Genomic DNA, 15,741 nt, shown 5'->3' on the forward strand with positions numbered 1-15,741 from the left:
CTTGTTTTCATAAAGTGTGTGTCCTCAGAAGTGTAGATCATCAGATAAGAAATAAAAAAGAAATGTTGGTTTCATGTTCCAAAGAGAGATGTGTTTTTATGATGGAACGGAAATGAGCAATAAAATATATTTTTTATATAAAGATGTTATCCACCCATTTAAGAACAAGACTGAATGTATAATGCGTGATTTATTAGTTTGATAGTGATGATTGATGTCTACTGTCTCTTTGTGTCTTAAAATATAAAGTTTGTTCTGATGAAGATGATGTAGAAAGGCTGCTGGGTAATAAAAGTGTTTTATGTCTTTGGAAAGTTGAACATGTTAAACAAAGTTTGTGGTAATCTGTGGTAATGGTAATCTGCCCATTAGATAATGATATTTAGTCATATAAAATGTTCTGTTCTGATTGTAAAGGAAAGGTCAGAGGTCACACAAAAACATTCCGCATGTCATTTAACGCCATGTCGTTCCTGTGAAACGACCAAAGTGAGGTTCAGACAACAAAACCACTATAGTTATGTTTAGGAAAGAACTACATGGTTGGGCTTAAAACTACGACGTTTGTACAGTGACACTGAACGTTGTGAACATGGGACATGAACAAACAGCTGATTGTAACGTGAAAGTGAAACTTAACACACGAGACACGAACAGCGGCCTCCTGGATGAAAACCTTGTGATTGTTGCTGATTTGACTTGAGCTCAAAACACCGCTGTACAGCCTCATGGAAGATGAGTATTTGTACCAAAAGGCAATTTGGACAGTAGATATCAACATATGTGGCTCTGGACCAAAATACTGGGAGGAAAGATGGACCTCGATGGGAAGTTAATCTGTGAGAAAAGGGAAGAGAAACTAGAGATGAAGTCTGGAGCCTGAGAGGAAGAGAAAATATTGAAACCTCTTCTCTCTGATAGTTCAACTTCCTTAAATCATTTAGGTTGAAACTTACTAGGAATCTTAACTGAAAACGTGGACATGAGGTTTATTTGTATAGAATTTTTTTTCAAACCAGTCAGAGTCAACTTTAAGTGAAACATTTTGATGACATAGGCAAAAACCACATCCTGTTATCTGCACAATAAAAAACCCTGCTGCATTAACATTCATTTTTACTGTGTTTGTTTTAAATCAGCAGCAGCATCTCATACTGATACTGACTTCTTTTGACTTTCTCAGATCCGAGGTAAGTTGATATAACTCTAGTTCATTTTCACTTCAGTTTTATTTAAAGTGTTTATGCAAATTATTATTCCCGTAAATTAAATGATCTCATTCAAATTTAAATACTTGGATTATCTCAAGCAGGCTTAATTTTGTGCACGCTCCAAAGAGAAACCACAAATGAGATTATAGATTTTGGCTTGATCCTTGCAAATAATTTAAAGGCTTCTTCATGTTACCAGCAATGTTTGTACTAATTAAGCACGAGTTTAATATAAATGCCATATTTTACTACAATCGTAAATATAATACTTAGTCAAGCACAAGTAAGCACAAATAATTGATCAGAGCATACTTATAAATACTGATTTAAAAAGAGTGTAATAAAGTCTTAAAGATGAACTTTTTTTTATGTCTACATGATTGATGAGTGCATTTGTGGCTTTACAAACATCTTTAAATGTCTCCTCCTCAACAGGGAAAACAGACCTTTATCAGAATGGATTTAACTGGAATGAATGACGACACATTTATAGATAAGAACCTCAGAATGGAAAGCCTCATTAGCCAAGGTACAGTATCAACCTGAAAACATACAGACAGCCAGAATATAATATGAGGTACAACCAATAAAAAGTGTAAATCATGTGTTTTTGGAAAATAAGCTATTGATCAATTTAAACATTAAAGAAATACTCTGTAACTAATTGCAAGGTTTGTTTTTATAGTGAATGCAGCGTGCATATTTTTATCTGCGGAGTCAAAGGGAGCTCGTTGGGGTGGATGGTGGGCGTACAAAGTGACGGACTATGACTCCAGAGACCTTTGCTTTTGCAAAATTGTTGATTAGAATTATGATTATTATGTCATCATCGAATGGACCAATTGTCCAACATTTGATTTTAATGTTTTAATGTGGTAAAAAGCTATTAATACATAAAATAATCACACCAAGACCAGCCTAAACATTTTTTTTCTCTGCTACAGCATATCTGCTGTAAATGTTTTCCTTTGAGAAAAAAAAAATAAGGGGGAAATTTAAATAACAAATTGTTTGGTTTCATGATGGCACCACCTAGTTTGCCACTGTTAGTGTCCCCAAGAGGTTAGAAGGGATGTATATGTAATACGAAACGTAGACGTAATGGTAATCTAAAAACATGTGTAGCTAACATTAGCAGAGTACGTTAGCACAATATTAACGAGCGCTAGCACTTCTATGCTACGCTAGCTACTGAAGGTATACTAAATGTATAAACGTGCTGCTTTTGCTTTTTAATGATTGTAAGAGTGAATAAATGCAGCTTGTTCTCATTCCCAGGGCATTAAATACCAATGCAACACCAATGCAATACCGCTGCAATGTTTGATACCGCTGCGCAAGGCACCCTTTAGCGCCGGTAGGCTTTCATTAACTACAACGGAAAGTGTGCTTGGAGTGTGGTGACGTATAATTTAAAGAGCGAAAGACGCACTAAGGGCGGGCAGGAGGGGAGGTGGATGAGTCCAGCAAACACAAGGCTGTCATCAAGGAGACCTGTTCGTGTCCCGTTTCACTTTCACGTTACGATCTGCTGTTTGTTCGTGCCGCGTGTTCACAACGTCAGGTTTCCTTTTCACTTTACCAAAGTAGTAGTTTTAAGACCAATCATGTAGTTCTTTCCTAAACCTTACTAAGTGATTTTGTTGTCTAAACTTAAAGCGACACCAAGGGGGCGTGGGATGAGAATGTGTCGGCCAATCAAATCTTGCATAAAGCAGTAATGTCAGCGTTGTATTACAGCACAATAAACAGTATATAAAAGTCCAGTTCGATGCTTTTGAGGTCCTTACTTTTCAATACAAACTAACTAATGACACGCTGTCTGCACATGGCATGTAGGTTACAGCACGTTTGTTTACTTTGTCTCTCGTTGGCATTCACAGACACTGACACGCCCATCCGGAAAAGGACTTTGCTTTTTGATTTAGAGGGTTTTCGGAGAATAAAGCAGCCCTCTAGATGTGTGATCGTGTGTCTTGGATTACTGTGTGCTGTCCTATTGGTTGCTAACATAGGACAACTTATCTACCGTAAGTGATCTGTTTGTTTGTTGTCACTAAAAATATGAATAACATATTTGTTTGAGAAACCAGGTGATTATGTAGATACAAAATACAAGGGCAAAAATCCAAATCCAAGCCGATACTTTAAATTTCTTTCCATTTCACAGATGCCAGCCATCCAGCAGACAACACTGAACAAGATCGGCTGCAGAGAAGTCACGATGCTTTAACTACAGAGAGAAACCAGCTAAAGGCCAGACTGACTAACCTGACAGAAGAAAAAGACCAGTTGCAGCAAAGTTACAATACACAGACTACTAGTAATAATGACCTTCAGACCAGCTACAATTCATGTCACAACGACAAAGAACAATTGCAAATCAGTCATGATACAAAAGAGAAGGAACAAGTGGCGTTACACCTCCATTACATTAGTTTGAGAACAGATTGCCTTGAGATAGCCAAACAGTTCACGAACAAGATGTTGAGGTCGGCGGTTCAAGTAAGAAGTAAGATGTTACTCATAAAAGTTGAATTAATTTAGTATACAGTTCTAATCAGTGTTGTGCTATTCTTCACCTTTTTGTGATATTTTGTCTGTCTCCACTTTTTCCATTCGCAGGCATGCCCTGTCAGACGGGCTGGAGGAAGTTCGGTGACAGCTGTTATATTGTTTCAGCTCTGAAGAAAAACTGGACGTTAAGCAGAGAGGCCTGCTATGCCGTGGGAGCAGATCTGGTCGTCATAAACAGCAGGGATGAACAGGTGAAAAAGAAAGAATAAACTGAGATCAAAAACACACAACGGCGTATTAGGGCCATTGTAGGTTAAAAATATACATTACGGCGCAGGTGGAGGGTTGGTAAGATTCTGAGAAAAAACTCTTTCTGAGATTAAAGTCATAATTGTATATATTGTATTGGATATTCTCTGAGATTAAAGTGGCAAATTTACGAAACAATAACTCACAAATTTACGAGAAAAAAACTTGAATATTCTCTGAGATTATAAAATCATAAATTTACTAGAAAAAAATTAAGAAATTCTCTGAGATTAAACAGAAATTTACAAGAAAAAACTTGGATTTCTTTTTTTTTTTTTGGTCAAGGGACCACATTGCTTCACTTTGCAAGGTTGCATCCATCTCCTCACACCACAGATGACACCGTTAAACACTGTGCAAAATATATTATATTGTAGCAACCTTAGGAGTAACAAAATTCAGACAGCAGGTGGCATTACCACAGTTTTGCACTCCCACTATTTTATGTATATAACAAAAAACAACAAAAAATACCGGGATTTCGCCCAGGAGATCATGTCCCGTGTGAAACCAGAAGTCAATATTGTTTTAATCATCATGTAAATTACGTATTTCAGTTACGCTACTTCCAGAGTTATTTTAAGTTTAACCACGATCTTTTTCTACGCCTAACTAAGTAGTTTTCTTGCCTAAACCAAAGGAAGTTGTTTCCTGTAAAGAGAGAAGTTTATTTTGAAAAGACTGTATGCACGTAACAAGCGGAAATGGACACGTGTTGCTGGACGTAGGAAAACGAACGAAAAAGGAGGAATAACTTTTTCGTAAGATGTCATAAAAATTGTCATATGAGAATACATTGGTTGTCTTGTAGAATTTATTAAAATTAAACAGTTTGACTGAAATAATTTAGCATATTTATGTTTTAATCATTCCTGTCTTCTCTCTGTGCTAACAGGCATTTGTCAACGGGTTACTGGATAAAGGCCAAAATGCCTGGATTGGCTTCACTGACAGTATTAAAGAGGGAACTTGGATGTGGGTGGATGGGACTGCAGTCACCACTACGTAAGTTTGAACTCCCAGATTGTTTGGATTAGACAACACAACAATGGGACATGTTCCTTAATTAATCTTTTACTTTACTGTATAATGGAGTTCTTTAATAATCAATTTCTTTCACTGTTCATATCATTTTAATGTAGTTTTGAAGACATGTCAATAACTTGTAAAACAGCAAATGAAACTGAAGCACAACTTCTGGTAATACAACTGATTGGGTCAAAATCTTGGGTAACAATCCCTTTAGTCTCAGTTTGGGTCAGAAACAAAAGGTGAGAGCAGTGGAGAAACAAAAACTGGGTGATGCAAAAAGCATTTATATCTCTGTTATCTTGTTCATCAGGTACTGGGGGGAGGACCAGCCCAACAGCCACGATGGGAACCAGGACTGCGGCGAAACTGTGCAAAAGGAATTGGGAGTTGGAGAATGGAACGACGACGGCTGTTTTGGTGATCAGAACTTTATCTGTGAGCAATAAGCTCACAGTGATTTACACAGTTAATGATGGTGTGTGGATTTTGACTGCGGTTCTAATAATGTTTAAGTCTGGTGATATATTATTCTAGTATCAACAAACCCCATGAAAAGACCAAAACCAACAATAAATCATCTTCCTTCATTATCATGAGCACAGACACTGTAGTTTATTTTGTTTTCAATGTCACATACACGTCCGTCTGCTGGAAATACTCACGAGAGCACCAATTGTGTATTAATCCGCAGCTGAAAATAGTCCCCAACACTATTTACTCCAGTTTGAGAAACGTTGGCTTAAAACTACAATGCCCCGCTGTTTTAGGAAATTAATGAGCATTTTTTGAAAATAATAAGTATTTGTGGCCCATTTTTAAAGATTTTCATCTTCATTGGGAACCATGAACTTGAAACTGATTGCCACAAAATAAGTCAGAAGGTGTTGAGAGGCGGATTAACACATTGTTGAGTTTGGTCTTTTCATAACAAAAATATAGTACCCTCATTCTTTGATACTCTTACTAATTTAAGACCCGCCCTACTCTGCCTATTGGTATGCTACTCTTTGACGCATTCATTAATTAATGTCACATCTATTGTGATTGAGCCAGCAAAAAAACGAGAGCTGATGATTAGCGTTTGATAAAATAGAATATTAATTTCTTGGTTGTACAAAAACAGATTTTACTATCAATGTCTAAAAATTATAGTTTCCTGTGGCCTTTGGCATAGCTTTATATATGTTTGCAAATAGCCATCTGTGTGATTAATGAATATGCATGAAATTGAACGTGTGATACAAATAATGTATGTTACAAAGCATATACATACTGTACATATACACACATACAACATTTGTATATGGTATTAATCATTTACTGTTTCACTCTGTGATGATTACATGATAGTGGTGAAATGCACTCGCTGGCTCAAATGATTCAAATATGTAAATTCAATCACAAGTACTGAAGATTTCTTATAATATCAGAATAAAAACATTGTGAAGATGTCTTTTTCTGTTTAGGATAAAACAGAATATGCACTTATACTCATATTCACCAAATAAGCTGCAGGCTGAGGTGTACATGGGTTACAGATTGAAGATCTAAAAAACGCAGATTGATTACAGTAATGAGCAGATTTGGTGTTTTGCATTATGAATATCTGGTTCATATTTTTACCTGGTTACTCAGGTAACCATTTTTTGGGGGTCAACACAGATGTCATAAACAAGTAAAATAATCTAGTTTAGACTCACACTCTGACAAATCTGTCAACACTTCCTGGCCTACTCGCCATTATAAAATGGGCTTCTGTTGCCTAGAAACATCCCCTTTCTTCTATATGTGCAGACTCACACAGCAATCTGATACCTGCACACTGGAGGAAGGCTTTAGATGAAATCTTTATGCTTCTCACTCTTCTGCACTGTGAATTAAAAAAAAATTATATATATAGCAAATATGAATTCTCAAAGATTTGTTTGCTTCTATTTGTAAATTTTTCAAGTTTCTGTTGCACACAAAAAACTTGTTTTGTGTAACACACATCAAGTTTCCTAAAAAGAGTGGTGACTGGTATTCTCCTGTTTAAAAGTGTTTCAGTAAAGTATCGTCTTGTATGAAGAGATTGGTCATTTAAATCTGTGGGAAAAGAAACTTCTCATGCAATACATACGCCAAAATAAATTGAATATGAAATGTATAAAATAACTGCGGGGTGGAGGCTGGACAAACTGTTTCTACGACTTTAGAAAACTACCTCATGTCATGTGACAACAGCAGCCCGTTCTCATTCCCAGGGCGTAAAATATTGATGCTTTGTCACGCCCCTTGATGTTGGATGCCAACACATAAAGCTTTCTTTATACTGACGCGAGACACCGTGGCGCGGGCCTCCGTCAGGGGGGCGACTCCTCTGGTTGCAAAAGAAGTCTATGAGAAAATGACCCTACTTCTCAGAGTTTATGGTCTCAATCGCTAGTTTCAAATCTTCTTCAATACAGCATGATGCTCATTAGTAAATGGTCCCATTTAGATTCAAATAGACCATAAAGCAGGGGATGCTTTAGGGCGTGGCTACCTTGTGATTGACAGGTCGCTACCACGGCGTTGTCCGGTCTGGGAGTTGTCTGTGTTTTTTATCTTAGAACTTTAACCCTTTCACAGTGTGTTTTCAGTTAATGAAAGTTAATTGAAAACATTTTTGGTCGCCTAAAATGTCTTATTCAGCATTTGGTTGTGCTGAGCTCCACCCTCTCGTGTCACTTCTGGTTGCAAAAAAACAAAATGCCAAACTCAAGGTTTCAAAATCGTAGTCTACAAACCAATGGGTGACGTCACGGTGACTACATCCACTTCTTATATACAACCTATGATTCATTCCCTATATTTATGGATTTAAGTCTTTTTTTGGTGGTCAGTTGTATACAACTGAAGTTAAGGTAAAATAAACTGGAATATACTGTATGTAATATCATATATCGAGTGTTCATTTAAGAACTTTATATACTGATATTCCCCAGTTTAAAAATGCATTGCTAAGTTTTTGTCAAAAACCCACCACAGTACAAGGGGATTTAAAACTGGGTGGAATAAATCATTAAATGCTATAAATGTGGCATAAAATAATTTTAAAAAAATAGTAAAAATGCATGAAATAAGAGTTGGTAGAGGTTGGACAAACTATTACAACGACCTTACAAAACTACCTCAACTTCAACTCAAGGAGTTAAAAGAGTGCCTCTGTGATGAAAAGCGAAACAATGAACACAATAAAGTAGGAGGGCTGGCCGTTATATTGCAGAGGTGTTGCAATGGTTTGCATCATATCATACAGGTGTTGCTCCGACTGCGTCCACCTCCGCTCGTCACCGTGCAGCAACGGATGACAATAATGTACTGACACATACTGAGTGCTGACGACGCTCACTGCACGTTACATAACACAGCGTCACAGGAAGAATCACTAACATGTGGGCAGCATACAGGGCAGATGTATTTAGCGGGCAGAGACACCACGCTCTGGCATGTGGCTCATTTTGGGTGTGGTGGCGGTTGCATCGAGTGCGGCGGCTCTTGAAGGGGGCATCTCAACCATTAATTGGACTAAGTCTTTTCATTCCCCACAGAGATGAGTCCCATCCAAACCGTCTGTGGTCGGGTGGTGAGATGGGGTTCCCCCCCGGGCCTGACTAAAAATAAAAGATCAAGGAGCCTCAACCAGACATGTTGGTCTGGTTAGACTCACAGAGCAGAAAAAAAGGGTTTTAAAAACAGTTAAAAGGGTGTTGCATGTGACCTAATGCATTGAAATAAATGAGGTAACTTAACAGTACACAGCAACACCGTAGCAACTAAATGGACATATTAAACATTTTGAAGTAAAGGGAATTTTCCTTACTTTGTGTACAAACAACAGTAAATGAATAAGAGGCTGAAGAGTATACAGTATACTCAATTAAATTATTTTTTTATGTAGCGTCAAATCATAACAGAAGTTATCTCAGGACGCTTTTCATATGGAGTAGGTCTAGACCGTAGTCTACTACAGGTAGAGACCCAACAAGAGGTCCCCCATGAGCATGCCTTGTTATGCGACAATGGCAAGAAAAAAACATGCACACCACCGGGATTTCATTTTATTTTTCACTCTTGCACATCTAAAGCATAGACAGCTTTAACTTCTACTGCTACTCCAGATATACTGTATGAATGCCGTCAGTATGATTGGATTTATTTTTATAAAGTTCAAGTTCTTTCTAGTCCCAGGGGCTGGTGGAATCCATTTCAATGAATGCAAAAAATAAAGACATTTTTAGCACGTGTCATAATCTTTCTTTAGTTCTTGTGATTGAATTTACTGTAGAAAGTTGAGTCACCTCAATAATTCATTTGACTATGCCAGCTAATTACATCAAACACAAACAGTGATTTTTTTGAAAAAACAGAGATGGAAAATAATTTGTGCCAGTATTTTTTAATCATTACAGAGTGATACAGTAAATTATTAAAACCATATGCAAATGTTGTATGCATGTGCTTTGTAACATACATTATTTGTGTTAAACATTAATTTGCATACAATTTCATTAATCAAACAGATGGCAATTTGCACACATTTCTAAAGCTATACCAAAGGCCACAGAATATCATAGTGGAGTACTAGACAATGGGCCTCAAGAACAACTCCTACAAACAGATTCATACTTGGTATCATTGGGGTGTTAATTATGTTAATTTACAATTCTCATGAACGATTGCTCATTTACACACAGGTGGCATTCATCATGTTTACGCATTTACACAGTTATCTGAAGTTAGGAGTGTTTGCTGAATCTGATGTAGCACACTCATATGAGCACATGGTAACACACAGTAAAACCTGTTTTTGTACAACCAAGAAATTCATATTCCATTACATCAAACACAAATCATCAGCTAAATAGTACATTTATGAACATGTTAACAATGTTATGAATCAAAGTCTACTTGTTTAAAATCATTGAAGCTTAACAATTTAAATATATTAAGACATGGCTGTCTGGAGGCAGAAATCTCAGAGATAGATATCTTACATGTCCACTAGAGGTGTGGAAATATGAGAAATATGTTTGATTGTAATTTGGGTGAACCGACCTTTAAAGCCTCTGAACACCCACACAGGTGATTTCAGTTATTCTGTCTGATTAGACCTCTGCTCAGGTTGAAGGTGGGCCGGAGCTTTAATGGGGATTTATTAGATCAAAAATCTTCATCGACCAATAAGAATGATAAAGGTGTAATATATCCCGCCTTAACAGGTTCAACAAAGCTAACAGGAGAATCAGGAAGATGTGACTCATTAGTCTATACACGCCCACAAAGTCCTGAGAAGAGGTCTAATCAACCAGATTAATTGAAAACAGCCTTTAACAGTTTCAAAGAATAAAGCTGAGATTATCATATATTTTTGTTGTTGTCTACATATCCCATGAAAACAACAAAACCAATGTGTTTGTCCATCTCTCAGCACTTTCTGAAAGTCCATGGAGTTCCCACTGAAGATGAAAATCTTTAAAAACAGCCATAAATATATACCATCATTTTCAAAAAAGGCTCAGTAATTTCCTAAAACAGCGGAGCATTGTAGATTTTAGCAAACTGAAGTAAACACGCTATTTGTTGAGGACTATTTTCAGCTGCAGATTAATACAAAGAATCAATTAGTTATGATGTACATTAGAACTGCAGTCCAACACACCATCATTAACTGTGTAAATCATTGTGATATTATCCCTCACAGATAAAGTTCTGATCACCAAAACAGCCGTCATCGTTCCATTCTCCAACTCCCGATGACTTTTGCACAGTTTCTCCACAGTCCTGGTTCCCATCGTAGCTGTTGGGCTGGTCCTCCCCCCAGTACCTGATGACCAAGATAACAGAGATATAAATGCTTTTTACATCAGCCGGTTTTTGTTTCTCCACTGCTCTCACCTTTTGTTTCTGACCCAAACTGAGACTAAAAGGATTTTAACCCAAATTTTCTGTTGATTTAAGTCTTATTTGTATAGAAGTGGTAGTATGTAGAGTATGTACAGTGTGTAAGGTCACAGTTGGAAAGCACATCACCTCCTGATTCAGTGTGGCATTTACTTTGTGGCAAAATATATTCAAAGCCTTCCTCCACATTTTCTTGTCAAACAAACCCAAGACTTTTAACAGGAGAATGGTGTAGCAAGCGTATATTGACACTCCCTGGTCTGTCCAAAAGTAATGCAAGAGGGGTACCCTGCGCATCGGTCTTCGATGCCAAAGGGCACTGACCAAGTGGCAGTATTTGACAAGTTGGGAGTGAGAATGTGTTGAAAGAAATGGTATATTATAAAGCTGCAGACTTAATACAGTAAAGTGTCTAATATCATGATCCTTGAGAGATATTTTAATTCATACAGTTAAAACTTACGTAGTGGTGACTGGAGTCCCGTCCACCCACATCCAAATTCCCTCTATAATACTGTCAGTCATACCAGTCCAGGCATTTTTGCCGTCATCCAGTAACCCGTTGACAAATGCCTGTTAGCACATGGAGAAGACAGGAATGATTAAAACATAAATATGTAACACAGAGAGATCACACACCATTTTTGCTTCTGCTTTTCAACATGCTGCTATAAGCTTCCTCTGCTCCATTCATTCTCCAAGACAACATGTTTGTGATCTCTTCCAGTTGATTCTTTCTTTCTTTCTTTCTTTCTCACCTGTTCATCCCTGCTGTCTATGACGACTAGATCTGCTCCCTCTGCGATGCAGTATTGTCGGCTTTGCGTCCAGTTTTTCTTCAAATTTGAAACAAAGTAACAGCTGATGTCGAACTTACTCCAGCCTGTCTGACAGGGTTTACCTGAAAATTAAAAACATGGAGAGGGACAAAATATCACAAAAAGGCTAAAAATAACACACTATAACTGAACAATAATAATAAAGCTTTATGACAAACATCTCACCTCTCACTTTGTCGATCTTCTTCTGTAGCTGATCTCTAGCTGCAGCCAAACTGGTGTATTTGGTCTGTAACTGCTCTTTTTCCCTCTGCAGAGTATTATAGCTCGACTGCAATCGTTCTTTGTCTTTCTCCAATGAATTGTATCTGGTCTGAAGGAAAATCTTACTTAAACTCAGTGTGTTATAGCTTATTTGCAACTGGTCCTTGTTTATCTTCAGTGAGGAGTAATTGCTCTGCAACTGATCTCTGTTTGCTTTCAGCGTAACAGACAAAGTCTGTAACTCATCTTTTTGTTTTTGCAGGCTACTGTACCTGGTCTGTAGCTGGTCTTTATTAGTCAGTAGCTCATCTTTTTGTCTTTGCAGGCTACTGTACCTGGTCTGTAGCTGGTCTTTATTAGTCTGTAACTCATCTTTTTCTCTTTGCAGGCTACTGCACCTGGTCTGTAGCTGGTCTTTATTAGTCTGTAACTCATCTTTGTGTCTTTGCAGGCTACTGTACTTGGTCTGTAGCTGGTCTTTATTAGTCTGTAACTGATCGCTCTCTTGTTTTAAGGTGTTGTAACTTACTTGTAACTGGTCGCTCTCATTTTTCAGATTGTTGAAACTGGCCTTGAACTCATCTCTTTCAGTAGTCAAAGAGCTGTAGCTTTGCTGCAACAGGTCTTTTTCTTTAGTCAGGTTAGTCAGTCTGGCATCCAATTGTTTTCTCTCTGCTGTTAAAGCATCATAGCTGCTCTGCTCTTGACCTCCTTGAATGTAGCTGGCCTGCGTTGGGTCTGCTGACGCAGAGCGGCTGATTATCTCATCTGTGAAATGCAAAAGAAATTCAAAATATTATTGGATTTTGAAAAAAAATCTTCTTCTTTTGAATTTGTATGATAGTCTACAACATTAGCTATACGAAAAGTAATGCACTGTAATTCGTGTATAGCCCATGAAATCAATTTGTGTGTAATCCACATTATCGTGAATCAGGAAATATTAAAAGCAGAAAACACTGCGTAGGGAGGAGGTTGGGGTGGATGGGTTGGTGGGTCAAAAACACCGAACTTTCACCCAGGACACCGGCATTCATGTCCCCTGATAAACCAAAAGTCAATGTTGATTTATTTGTCACGTAACTTTTACGTAACGCCACTTCTGGAGTTATTTTAGCCAAACCATGATCTTTTCCTAAACCTAACTAAGTAGTTTTGTTGCCTAAACCTAACCAAGTTGATCTATTCCTAAACCTAACCGAGAAGTGTTGTAGCTTAATCCTAACTAAGTAGATTTGTTGTCTATCCTAACCAAGTCGATCTTTTCCTAAACTTAACTAAGTAGTTTTATTATTTAAACCTAAGGAAGTTGTTTCCTGTGAAGAGGGAATTTTATTTTGAAAATATTGTATGAATGCAAAATGCATAAATTGAATTGAGGTGTTGCTGAACATTCATAGGAAAACAAACAAAAAAGGAGGAATAACATTTTTTCTAAGATATTATACGAACCGCAATTAGTAAATCCATTATTCATATTTCCAGTGATAACAAACAAATCACTTACAGTAGACAAACTGTCCTATGTTACCAGCCAACAGGACAGCACACAGTAATCCAAGACACACGGACGCACATCTAGAGGGCTGCTTCTTCCTCTGAAAATCAACTAAATCAAAAGTTAGAAAACAGTTAAACATAATTTCAAGGGTTGCCTCTTTACTGATTCTCCCTGTAAAACAGAAGCACCCTCATACCTGAGTTAACGAGGCCTTGCATTGTGAGGTCCTTATTCATATGTAGCTCATCGTCATCAACTTCCATTAACTCCATTCTGATAAAGGTCTGTTTTCCCTGTTGAGGAGGAGACATTTATAGATGTTAGCAAAACCACAAATACACTATTATATAGACATACAAAATTAGTCCTTAAGACTTTTCAACACAGTCTCACGTCAGTTCGTGAAATAGTCATGAAATTCAATCTTTTTGATTTATGTACATAGACCTTTTGTTTCGTGACGCCCAGCACGACTTTCAACAACGTATTTTTCGCGCGTTTTCTGCTCCAGTCTTTTCAAAATAAAACTACTTAGTTAGGTTTAGGAAAAGATCAACTTGGTTAGGCTTAGGCAACAAACTACTTAGTTAGGCTTAGGAAAAGATTGACTTGGTTAGACTTAGGCAAGAAAACTTCATAGTTAGCTAAGGAAAAGATCGCGATTTGGGTTAAAATAACTCCTGAAGAGGCGTAACTGAAGTACAGAAGTAACATCGCAAATAAATCAACTTTGACTTCTGGTTTCACACGGGACACAGACACCGGTCTCCTGTGCGAAAGGCCAGTGTTCTTTGATCCAGCCTTCTCTCCCGACCTCCTCCCTACGTGGCATTCACCGCTCACTGTACTTCCCGGTTCACAATTACATTGATTACATACGATTTGATTTTGTGCTGACAGTCATGAAAAAAAATTTGACATTTGTTTCTTTGTACACAAATCAATACATTAAATTTCATGATTATTTTACAAACTGCTGTGTGACTGGGCTGAACTTTTTTACGTTCTTTGTAAATTTGTATTGATAAGTACGCTCCGATAAATTATTTGTGCTTACTTGTGATTGACTGAGTTTTATTTTATAAGGATTTATAAGTCTAGTCAGATGTGACATTTGCATTAAAATCCTGCTTAATTAGTACAAACATTGCTGGTAACATGAAGAAGCCTTTAAATTATTTGCAAGGATCGATTTTGCCAAAATCTATAATCTCATTTGTGGTTTGTTTTGGAGCGTGCACAAAACTAAGCCTGCTTGAAGTAATCCAAATATTTAAATTTTAATGGGATCATTTAATTTTACAGGAATAATAATCTGCACATGCACTTTAAATAAAACTGGAATGAAAGTGAATTAGAGTTATATGCACTTACCTTGGATCAGAGAAGAAGTCAGTACCAGTATGACGGCATTCACATGAAGATGCTGCTGATTTACAACAAACACATCAGAAACTAATATGCAGTGATATTTATTGTGCAGAAAAGAGGATGCTCCTTTTGCCCATGTCATCAAATGTTTGACTTTATATTAACTCTGATTGGTCTGCACAAATCTTGACCTGTATTGCCCACATTCTCAGTTTAGATTTCAGGTAATATTCGGACAAAATTATTCAAACGAACAAACTGAAACTGACCAACCGAGTTCAGTGGTTATCTCTCAGGCTCCAGACTTTCATCTCCTGTGGTTTCTGTTCCCTTTTCCCACAGATTAACTTCCCACTGAGGTCAAATGAGTGATGACTGAGATACAAGGTAGGTCATATTGAAAATTTTAAAAATTGCAAACTCAGCTTTGTTGTACTTGAGTTCAGGTCTGTAGCTACATGAAAGTATCTCGGTGCCTGGTTGTCTGGGAAATTGAAGAACGATAGAGGCACATGTTACACCCATCATACAATGAAGTCTACAGAATTACATGCACGTGGACATTTCCAAATCAGTTGTCTCAATAATGAAATTTAAGACTAATTTATGCTCCGCCTGATTGTGTAAAGATTAATTCTAAACAGGGGATTTGTTTGTAAGAGTGTTATCTGTTACTGATGCCATTCACATGCCCTGTTACTGTTGAATGGTGTGAAATGGATTATAGTTGATCTACCCTTGCAGACAAATGATTTAGCCTGGCAGTGGTACAAGATTTAGAGCTGTGCCAGATTGGAGGTTATGGGCGTTCCCAGCAGTCTGTTTATACGGG

The 15,741-nt window shown here is 37.4% G+C and overlaps 2 protein-coding genes across 4 annotated transcripts; one reads left to right on the plus strand and one right to left on the minus strand.

The window, feature by feature from the left end:
- The first annotated feature begins 1,119 nt into the window (after positions 1–1,119).
- LOC141774850 (lectin BRA-3-like) lies at positions 1,120–6,516 on the plus strand. The gene is made up of 7 exons (XM_074647661.1): positions 1,120–1,190; positions 1,647–1,740; positions 3,382–3,513; positions 3,583–3,723; positions 3,837–3,979; positions 4,933–5,042; positions 5,380–6,516. The coding sequence occupies exons 2-7, from the start codon at positions 1,668–1,670 to the stop codon at positions 5,513–5,515; spliced, it is 735 nt and encodes a 244-aa protein (XP_074503762.1). The 5' UTR covers positions 1,120–1,190; positions 1,647–1,667; the 3' UTR covers positions 5,516–6,516.
- A 2,957-nt stretch (positions 6,517–9,473) lies between these two features.
- LOC141775571 (uncharacterized) lies at positions 9,474–14,986 on the minus strand. 3 transcript variants are annotated; one of them, XM_074649063.1, is made up of 8 exons: positions 14,913–14,986; positions 13,735–13,831; positions 13,545–13,646; positions 12,567–12,805; positions 11,999–12,146; positions 11,753–11,895; positions 11,458–11,567; positions 9,474–10,917 (listed from the first exon to the last, which is right to left on the minus strand). In XM_074649063.1, the coding sequence occupies exons 2-8, from the start codon at positions 13,808–13,810 to the stop codon at positions 10,782–10,784; spliced, it is 954 nt and encodes a 317-aa protein (XP_074505164.1). In that variant the 5' UTR covers positions 13,811–13,831; positions 14,913–14,986; the 3' UTR covers positions 9,474–10,781. The 3 variants fall into 3 exon arrangements, with proteins under 3 accessions (XP_074505164.1, XP_074505163.1, XP_074505162.1); XM_074649062.1 differs by having other exon boundaries at positions 11,999–12,309; positions 12,499–12,805; positions 14,913–14,985; XM_074649061.1 differs by having other exon boundaries at positions 11,999–12,805.
- Between the last annotated feature and the right edge of the window lie 755 nt (positions 14,987–15,741).

Source organism: Sebastes fasciatus, chromosome 10 (genome assembly GCF_043250625.1).
Source record: "Sebastes fasciatus isolate fSebFas1 chromosome 10, fSebFas1.pri, whole genome shotgun sequence".
NCBI lineage: Eukaryota > Metazoa > Chordata > Actinopteri > Perciformes > Sebastidae > Sebastes > Sebastes fasciatus.